The sequence below is a fragment of the Seriola lalandi genome, unplaced genomic scaffold (assembly GCF_002814215.2).
Source record: "Seriola lalandi dorsalis isolate HSWRI2012SDOR001 ecotype SW California unplaced genomic scaffold, Sedor1 jcf7180002054417, whole genome shotgun sequence".
Taxonomy (NCBI): Eukaryota; Metazoa; Chordata; class Actinopteri; order Carangiformes; family Carangidae; genus Seriola; species Seriola lalandi.
Genome location: NW_019524970.1, coordinates 675,371 through 685,995, shown reverse-complemented (window position 1 = coordinate 685,995; position 10,625 = coordinate 675,371). Strand labels below are relative to the sequence as shown.

The window sequence follows — 10,625 nt, the reverse complement described above, 5'->3', positions numbered from 1 at the left end:
GATGTCAATTACATTTGCAGGACAGGAGAGGGAACTAAAATACATATCATAACTTAAGAAGGAGAGGGCCAGAGAGAGAGAGAGAGAGAGAGAGAGAGAGAGAGAGAGAGAGACACAGGCAGACCACGAGGAAGACAGAAAGAGTGACAAGTGTTTATTTAAGAACGAGGCCCGTCACACTGAGGAGGACTTGAGGAGAGTAGCAGGAATGTGTCTGGGAGAGCGATGGAGCCCCACAGCCCCATGGGATATTCAGTCATCCCTACCAATGACAACCATGTGATATTACCTTTCACCAGACCCATAAATAATGGCTGCTGACTCTGTGTGTTATCGTCCAATGAAAACTAATTAGACTGAACAGGTGTTGTTTGGTGGAGGTCATTAATTTGAAGGTTTTCGTCTGGGCACGTGCTGCACGGATGCCAATTGAACACTGGAGACAGTGGGTTTGGCAACCCTGGGGTGTTTCTTCCACTTTAGAGAATACACAATGGTCTCTATTACTATTTAGAGACAAACATGCCTGGTTATAATCCAAGAGGAATGGCAGAATCCACGCCATGTGAATGAAGTGAGCCTCAGGGCTACTACTGAGCCAGTGTTTTTTTGTTGATTTTTTTGTTGTTTTTTTTCAGTACAGAATATCATGGGAGCTGCCAGTCCAATTCTGTGTATTACATTTGATTTTCTCTTCTTTACACACAATCCAAAAAAATACTCACTTCCCACTGACTTCATGCAAACAGGTACAATCCACTTGAGCCAAGCTGACATTTCAACGTCACAGATGTCTCCATCAAATCATAGTATCAGTCTGGATTCTTGTGTTTATATAACGCATCCCAACAGAGTACAAGTAGAAATCACAGGGCCGTGTTCTATTTGATTTCCTGAAGAAAAAATGTGTAGTGCACATAATGTGGTCCTGGGCGTATTGCTTAAATTCAAAAGGGGGTGGGCGTATAGTCAAAGATAATAAAGGCATGAATAATCAGTGGCCTATTTGGGACAATCTGAGCCCATCTAAGTGCCCTTGGGCAAAACATTTTAACTGCTAATTACTGTAGTGAAGCAGCTCAGGAGCAAGCAGTACGAGAATGTGGTGATATCGGGCAGATTTAGGTGTCAGTGTTTGCAATATATGAATGTAAAGACGAGGAGGTGAAGGAAAGATGATGTGCTCAGCAAAACACTTCCCTGGATAAATGCAGCCTATAAAAATCACTAATATGAAAATGAATCCTCACAGCATTTCTCTGCAGAGCACTGGATGGTGAATCAGCACGTCACTGCAGTGCCAATTATTTTTCTTACCTATCAGTGCCAGGTTTGGCAATTTGCCCAGACTCTTGCCTTTGTCCAGCACTCGCTCCCACTTGTAGCTGATGGGGTCTGACCCATCGCTGGACTTACAGCTCAGCTTGACGTCACTGCCCTCCAGGAGTTTGCCGTCCATCCAGCACCTCGGCTTGGAAGGCTTGACTGTAAAAACACATGGGAATCAGGAACAGTTTAATCCAAATGAACAAACATTTGTTCGTTATCATACTGGTGCAGATGTATCTACCATTTTGAGTTTTACATCAAATTGCATCAAGCATTTTGATATTATTTTTACTCCCTGTGTCAACAAAGGGGGAAGCTGATGCACTTACTGCAAGAGTCTTACATGTATCATTTTAATTTTTTATAGCAAATTATTCAATTTGTGGATATAATGTAATCTATCAATTAGCCAAAGATACAAAACAAAAGATGAATCTGCAGCACCATCAAATCAGGCATTCCGTGTTCGTGCCATTGCTGCGGACGGACAACACAGACACATTTTCTAATTTTGTTCTGTTATTTCTATTATAAAGTTTAAAAGCTCAAACATCAGTTCATAAAACCAATCTTCCATTCGCTGTTGATGGGTAGCTTAGTGATGATGTTATTCTCTAAGTGTCTAAAATAAGATGAATTATAGTTTACAATGGACTGTAAATAGAAAATTTATTGACGCACAAGTTATTCCTTCATGTAAAGTCAAGTGAAACAGTCCAACACCAGTGCGTATCATCTCATAATAAAACACCACATAAAACAAAGAGCAAAGCCATAAAAGTGAGATAATAACACAAATGGTTTATTAAGTTACATAAAGTTGAAATGTTTTGACATACATGATAAACTTTATTTGAATGTGTCCATCTATATCCATTACTGGCCTCATCTACAATTTTTAATGAGGGATAGGTGGAGTCTAGTTTGCCATGACACTCATTTCTCAGAGCTGGTGACACATAGAAAAAACAAAAAAAACTAACTGTCCCACAGGGAATGGATCAAAGTGACCCCAAAGCTAGCTGTGAACGCTTGTGGTAATATATTCTCCACAGGTCAAAGGTTTTGGTCATAGTCCAGTAGCTGGAGTCAGACTGCAGTATAGCTGGAGCCTGCTGAGCCGCTCTGTTTAGATACACGCCGAGAGGCACTGCTATGCTATAAAAGCAAGAAAATAGCACACCCTTTTCTCCCTCGCGGGTGACATATTTTTAGATCAGCGCTGAACTAAATTTAGACATCTATTTTGTATTTTTGTTGCGCTGCCATATTAGCGATGTCGACTTTCATGTATTTGGATGTTGCTGCTTGTCAGCAAAGTTGAGTATAAGTAACTCCTGAGTAATGCTGAGATGTAGTGACTTAGTGATAGCTGGTACATAAAGCCAGATAGCTTATGTGCACCTCTCCCTCTGCTCGTCTAGCCCTCCTTTTCTCCATCCCCGGCTCTCAGAGGCAGAGCGTTTCCTGCTCACACACTCAGTAAGGAATATAATGAGAGGAGCTGAGCGGGGTGCACTGACGCCTCATCTGTGCATCTCGCAGCTCTGTCAGGGTCAGTTAGGCCTAACTGCAGCAGGAGCAGTTGGAGCGCGTAACCTAAGACACACACACACACACACACACACACACACACACACACACACACACACGCACAAATACAAATGCACCTATATTTAGGTACATGTACACAAAAATATAACACATACTGTACCAACTTACACAAACTAAGTCAAAAAAAAATCTGCAAATGCAAATCCACGCACAGTGCAGGCATCCAGGCATGAACGTGCAGGCTGGCCCGTAAATACATACACAACTACTGGAGGCACCAATACACCCTGGCACACACACAAATACATACACTCGCACACTGTCTCATGCCAAGCCAGCTACCAGCTCGGCTGCCAAGCTATTATCTTAGTGTGGGAAGTGAGAGAAAAATGCAAATGTTCGTCTCTCTCAAAATCGAAAGTGTCACCGCAAAGCTGAGGGCAATTTGTAAAAATGGAGGCACTAACTCACTGAAATGTCTTCATGGAAGAGAGAGGAGAGTGAGAGCGAGAGGATTAACAGACTGTTCCATTAGAAAACCAATAACCGCGGGTTGAACTAATCTCCCATGATGTTTTAATAAATCTCCTGCTTTTCTGACATTGAGAACGATCTCGCTCCTCCCGCCGGACTTTGTGGCTGGCTTTTGTGCTGCAGCCGCTCCCCTTTTGCTGTCTGTCCTTCAGAGTTGTTTAGCTATTTGAGATATGCAGGCGGAGACACATATTACCAATGAGCTAGCTGTAAAGCTAAGCCATTTATAACCATCTGTATATTGGGCAAATGAGGGAAAAGAAAAGGAAGAAAACGAGGAAGGATAAAATGTACAATGATGACTTTGCTGTGGCTTATGAGGCCAAAACAGGCTTTTCTATAGATGCAAGACCTAAGACATGACTTCTGCAAGTAATATTCCTAAGTAGATTATCAGCAGCTAGATTGATGACAGCTGCCTTTTTCAATGTCATCTTCAACTACTAAATTTCATTAGGGACTGTATACCTCAAACTTGGAGAAGAGTCTGTTGCCTGTTTTCTCATAGATCTTGCAGGGGACAGAAATGAATTTAACTTGCTGCTTGTCCATGTAACTCGGTCCCTAACTTAATCAATCAGTTCTGTGCTCTTCCAGACCCAGTCGCATGTTTCTGGTCTCACCTCATCAACAAACCAATCCAAACGAACCCAAACAGCATGAACAAAATCAAATCACACTGTCTGAATCAAATTGAATCATTAGATCAGTCAGCATGACGGAGGAAATGTGCCAGGCTAATGATCCAGTGATTAGCTCTGTGTGTGTGTGTGTGTGTGAGACAGAGAGAGAGAGAGAATGTGTGTATGTGGGTGTGTATGTCCATTTTCCATGTACAAATGAGTTTGGGTTTCTTCATAACCTGATGGCATGTGCGCAGATGTGCATGCGCATTTGCACCTCTGTTTGTGTATCTGTAACCGTGTGTGTGTGTGTGTGTGTGTGTGTGTATAACAATGTGTCTGAGAACACTCACCCAGCACAATGAGGTTGACCTGGCTCCAGTGGTACTTCCCCCCAGTCTTGACTTTACAGTAGTATTCCCCGGAGTCGGTCAGCAGAAGGTCACTGATCAGCAGGGAGGCGTCTCCACCGAGGTACTCCCCAGCAAAGGACAGGCGGCTGGCCTCGCTGCCCGTTGCCTCATTGGTGTACACTTGGCCCCCGAAGAAGGTAATGATCTAGACATGGAAGAGGAGAAAATTGAGAGGATTATTTTAATGTTGTTTATTGTATTCAACTCAGGCCTTGAGCGAGACAGACTGTTGCTGAGGAGGAAGGTTAGCAGGCATCTGTCCTTCTGTAGTGCTAATGTGGCTAAATCCTAAATACCAAACTCTGCTGTGACAAGCTCCCAATGCCTTATAGTGAGTGCTAGATCACAGCTCACCTGCTTTACTCTTCCTTTTAGAACAAATTTCCTCTTGGACCTGGTAATGTAAACTATCATTTTTAATTGTTGGTGATAATTAAGACAAACAACTCCCCAAATAAGGCTTTTATATCAATTAAACAATATGTATGGTTAACTTAATTTCTAAGTCCCAGCAGTAATATGTCTGAGTGGTAGCCTGCCGTTAACATTTAAAATTACATAACTCTAGTGATGGTGTACACACAGCTCAGACATATCCACATAGTCCCTCACTGGATGCACAGTTTTGAGGAAAACAGAATACCAACACTCATGGGTAACACTGTTAACAATCACTCTTTAATTAATTAACACTTGGGAAATAATATTTTAGAAATGAATGCATTCGCTGGAATGCCAGTGTTCATTTAGCTGATTGTCTGTGAGCACTGTTATCTCCTTATGCTCTTTCTGCAAGCGGAGCTGTCAAATTGACCAAATAAAAATCTATTCTTGGGCTGAGATAAAAGATTAAAGTACCCACAGCGGCACTGACGTGATGTTAGCACACTGGCTAGAACAACCAAACAAATGTCTCATACCCAACTTCGTCCAAAGTGCACAGTAATATGTTCAGACAATTAACAGGTATTATTTCACTCTGCTCTATTTACCTCTGCCAAGGAGGTTATGTTTATTTTTACACAGTTTTGTCTTGTTTGTTGCTTAGCAGCAGCACATTAGCAACAAAGATGCAAAAATGTAATGTATTGTTTGTTGAGTTTATATAAAGAATCACAAGTATTTGTATTGCATCAGGTTTTTTTTTTTAATATTTATTGAACAAAATGATAAAATGACCAATTGTGGTGGTATTTTGAGGTACATTATTTTTATACATGTTACTGTGGAGGAAAAGTAGGTTAAAATGTGTTAATAATATGCAGTTATGTATGTGCATGTGTTTGCATATATGCATACATACAGTGTGTTTGTATGAATACTGCATGTGTAAGGTGCACACATATACACACATACATATGTTTGTATATGTATGCATATGTGTAAGGTGCATGTATGCATGTTGATGTACATGCATGCACGTTTTAATGCAATTGCATAATATACAGTATATAATAATGTGGTTGTTTTCTTTTTTAACATTCTGTATTTGTCACATAATGAATAAAATATAAAACATAAACACAATGATCAGATGACGTGCATCTTTATCAGATCTTTGAAACCAACATTAAAATTAGGCTGGTACAGAAAATAACAGTTGTGTTACAGTTTGCGATTGACACAATCTATTTTTCTTTTTTTCCTTTTATTTTTAGCACACGGTTCATTGATGTTTGCCAAGACTTGGTCTTCAAAGGAAAACTCGGATGATTTGAAACTTCACTGTAGACATTGAACATCTGTAAACCTGTACTGGAAAGCTTTTATTTTCTCCTCTTATTTCTATCCTCTCCTTGTTTATGTCCCCCCCCCCCTATCTATTTCTCTCTCACTCCATTCACATACACAAACACAAACAAACACAGCTGTCACAGTGGCCTATTACTCAGGGCAAGTGAGAGCCTGCAGATGGGGACTGCTAAATGCCGGTGCCACAGCGCATCAGTGCCTAAGAAACAGGGGCACCTGCTGTGATCACAGGTGACGACTGGCCATTTACACACACACACACACGTGCGCGCACGCACGCACGCACGCACGCACACACACACACACACACACACACACACACTTCTGAAAAAACACGTAAAGTACAAACACACCTTGAATGCAAACAGACATACATTACTGTGCCACAGCTGCGGGCACAAAGCGGCACGGCCCTCGCACCTAAACAAAGTGGGACATATTTTAAAAGCATCTGCTCATGGGAACACTTTTACTGCCCTCACAAACTGGACATTTCGTACTCACAAATATTGTATGTGAGTATAAACTATACTATCTGTGTATGTGTATTCGTGCTTCTGGTTATGTCTGGATGTATTCTGAACACATACTTATGAGACCAATATAGAGAGAGTTAAAGTCGCAGTGAGTGTGAGGAATTTAAGTATAATTTAGTAAAATGGCCTGGGGCTGTCATAGTTTGCAATTAAAATGAGGTGGTTTGTTTATTCAGTAAAAACTAAAAATACTGTATACAGACATGAAGCGTCCCTGCCATCTCGCTTTTTTTTTTGGATGGATATATAAAAGACTCCATTAGATGAAAAACAACAGCTCAGTTATTTTTACTTACTGCAGTAAAAATGTTTATGTTGATTAGACTGATTTTTTGTTGACTTGCAAGCTTTGTTGGCAGCAACACAGAGAGGTTATTTTAAGTATCATGAGAGCTCATGGTAGCTACAACATGATAGCTATCTTCGATCAAGGAGGGACTGTTAAAGATCATTCAGACCAAATTACACACAAACCAAGAGTAGATTCAAAGATTTACATTTAGGTTTTGTTTTCAAACTATTGTTCATAATGATTTTTGATTAATATAGCAGTAGTGTATCTGTATAGTGAATGCAGAGGAATACAGAACAATGCAGACACTGTCATTGTTGGAGACACTCCCCACTTTCTCACTCTCGGTGTGTGACAATTGTTAATGAATACCAGTAAAATATGTTCAAAACCGTGAGCTGGAGGGGCCTTCTTCACTGAGACAGCGTACAATCAGCCATAACTAATATCACACTGCTGCTGGTGTAATTATTCGAGAAAGGATGTTAATTTGTGGAAAGCCTACGTCATTCATTGTTTTACATTGTTTGGAAAATGACATCTTTCCCGGTCTGTGCCACTACAGCTGTCGCTATGGTAACACACATTGTTTTGAGTAGTTACACTAATGGTTGAAACCATTTTACCGTCCATCTTGAGGAGTGTAGATGAGTTTTGGTCATCTATATACATGCCCTGTCTCGAGGTCCTCTGTGTCCTAAACACATGTAGCCTGTACATTTGCTAACAGAGGCTAAATGTTGACAAGATGCTCTTTCCCTCTCAACACGGCCTTCAAGCAGAACAAAAGAATGATTTATTCATTCAGCTACAGGCGCAGTCTCTGTCCTAATCAAATTTTCAGACGTTTGATTTTAATTAATGGCGCCTTCAATGTTATCTTCCTGTTAAATATTCATCGCAATGTGGCAGCCCCACTCGGAATCATCAAAGCGTAAGACACTTGTTTTCCTTTTTCTTTCATTCCTAGCCCCTCTGTTTCCCCTCCGCACTCGCCTTTTCTTCTCTTTCTAACAGTGTCACACTTCTCTGTGCTAACCAACACATCAGTGCATGAAGAAAACGACTTCCAAAGAGAAAGGAAATCTCTTTCTTCCGACAGAAAGCTGGTGAGATTTTGCGCTCTGTCTGTTACCAGATACTATGCTCAGTTTGAGTGAAGAAAAGCGATGTTTCAAAACCGATGAAACAATACCAAAAGGTTTTTCAGATGCTGTGAGACCACAAAAACAACTTAAGGACATTTAAAGACTTTCAGCCAGGTGAAAGCTGTGCAGCTATTTCACGCTGGAAGTTACGATCAAGTCTAGAATCAGCTGCCATTGATTGATTTTGAAATATCACTGTAAGTGGAGCATTTTCTCAGCATAGCAGAACATGTAATAACATGAATCATGCATTTGGAATGTTTTTGTCTGCTTACATGATAGTTCAGTTGTCGGTAAACAATTTAAAAGACAGAGATGCTTAATTTGCTCAGATGTCATTAAATCTTATGATGTGAAACCTTGAAAATCATCATATGCAGCATAGACTTTACACAACGAGCTAATGTTTCAGAAAAAGTGTGCCTTTTTTAAGGAGAAATACAGTAATAATGTTGCTCCATCTGTTAGCTAATGTGAGCTTGAGTTAACCATTTTCTAGCTAGCTTAAAAGATTCCAGCTCTTCAGGTTTACAGTGTTGTTAGATATGCTAATGAGCTAACAGCCACCTGTCTGATGGAAAGTAATGAAAATCTTTTTCTCTGTGTTCTTAGAGGTGTGGAAAGTCACATTCATGGAAACTGTAAATTTAAGTTGTCAAGTTGTTCTAATGATTGTCCCTTTTATGCTCTAGAAAAGAGTAAAGGGTCCAAGGTTACAACTACAAAATGAGTTGGTGAACATTCTGGCTTCATGACTGTTCCTTTGTGGAAGGCACTAAAACTCCAAGTGCGACAGTAACTTTAGGCATTGAGTTAACGTACAGCTATTACGGCTCCTGTTAGAAATCAATCAGCATGAACCAAATGGAAGATAGAATATCGAGGGAGAGCAGGAGAGAGGGAGAGAGGGAGAAGGGGTGGTAGAAGTATTTAAAGCAGGTAAAGCAGGTAAAAAAAACATACCAAACTACTTAACAGAGGTTTGTGTTTTAGCTGTTGATGTTCTGTAACCCCAGCAGTTAAAATTAAAAACATTACATTACTTTTAACTTTACTTTCCAGAAGGGAAATCTTGTGAGCCGAAGGAAGACATTTTTGGGATATGTGTGAATATAATCTGTAAATGTGACATGGTTTAAGAAGAGGTATTTATTGAAGCTTGATGCATCGAGTAGAAGAGAGACGAGCAGTACGAATCTCAACAAGTTAACCAGTGTAATGCCACCCAATTGTGAAAGCAGCTCCTAGGCAGGGCGTATAAATAGACTCACATGGCAAATGACTACAGGTCCAAATAAGGTTATTCTTCACCTAACCACATCACCTAAATGCATGTGTGAAGAGCCTATTGGGGATCTAATTATGAACATTGACTCAAGTTTTACTCAGATTGTATATCCCTGTACCTCTCTTCTTAGAGAGGGCTTCTGTATCTAATGACCCTGAGCCTTAAGACACTGGCTGTTTTATCATGCCTGTTTACCTCCTCCACCGGACACCCTGTCTGTCTTTATCTAGGAGGGCCTACACTATAACCTTGGTTGCTATGGCCACTGCCAATAGGAAATGAGCAGATGTTTCTTCGCAGAGAGATCAAACTATGGTCAAGTGACATGTGTGTGGCCTGTGTGGAGAGCCTGCATAAATGAAAGAAAATAGGCTTAATATGAGACAATTCCTTCACAGTTTAAGTATGTCCTTATAGTTAAAAAAACACTAAGTTATTGTTACTACAGTCATGATACAGTGAAATTATATGACCACTGAAAGGTGGGGATAAAAAGAAGGCAAAAGGAATCTTGTCTCACCACTCTCTGTTTGGAGTTTGGTTTCTGCAGTAGCCACTCGATGTCAAGAGAGTTGGATGACGGGAACTGGTGGTGGCATGGTAAGGTGGCATTGTCCCCAACAACCTTCTTCATCTCCGTCTGGGCACCCACTGAGAGCAGGCTGAAAAGAACTGAGGGAGAGGAAGAGAATAGAGAGAGAGATGGAGAGAGGGGAAAAAATAGAAGAGGGAGAGATAGAGAGATGTCAGATGGGGACACTAGCTTGATCCAAACTTGAGACAAGCGGCGGATGCAGCAGATAGGAAACTGAGACGGAAGACGCAGCGAGAGATATGACCCAGAATCCCAATCACTATCTGACAGATGCTGAGATATGTCACACCCGGACATTGAAGAGAGACAGAGTGGGGATTCTTTTCACAGGAAATGAAGTTTTGTATAAGAGGTCAGAGAGAGAGAGAAGTATTACGGTGATCTTTGTGTTAACCCCTTTTGACAAGGGCAGTCAAAAAACGCATTCTTATTCACAGCAACAGCTTTGGGGAGTTGTGGCTTTGGGAAGGGAAGGTATAGAGCTTTTGACTGTTTAGGAACTGCACTGCTTGCACACAGACAATTCTGCTGTAAGACTGAAGTGATACAATTATTGAGTCA

The 10,625-nt window shown here is 40.7% G+C and overlaps 1 protein-coding gene across 1 annotated transcript in view; it reads right to left on the bottom strand.

Annotated features, from left to right (window-relative positions):
* clmpb (CXADR like membrane protein b) overlaps positions 1-10,625 on the bottom strand; it is a 67,142-nt gene that overhangs the window by 8,069 nt on the left and 48,448 nt on the right. The window contains 3 exon segments of the mRNA XM_087175115.1: positions 1,294-1,485; positions 4,394-4,598; positions 9,990-10,141. Coding sequence (XP_087031241.1) covers positions 1,294-1,485; positions 4,394-4,598; positions 9,990-10,141 — 549 coding nt within the window.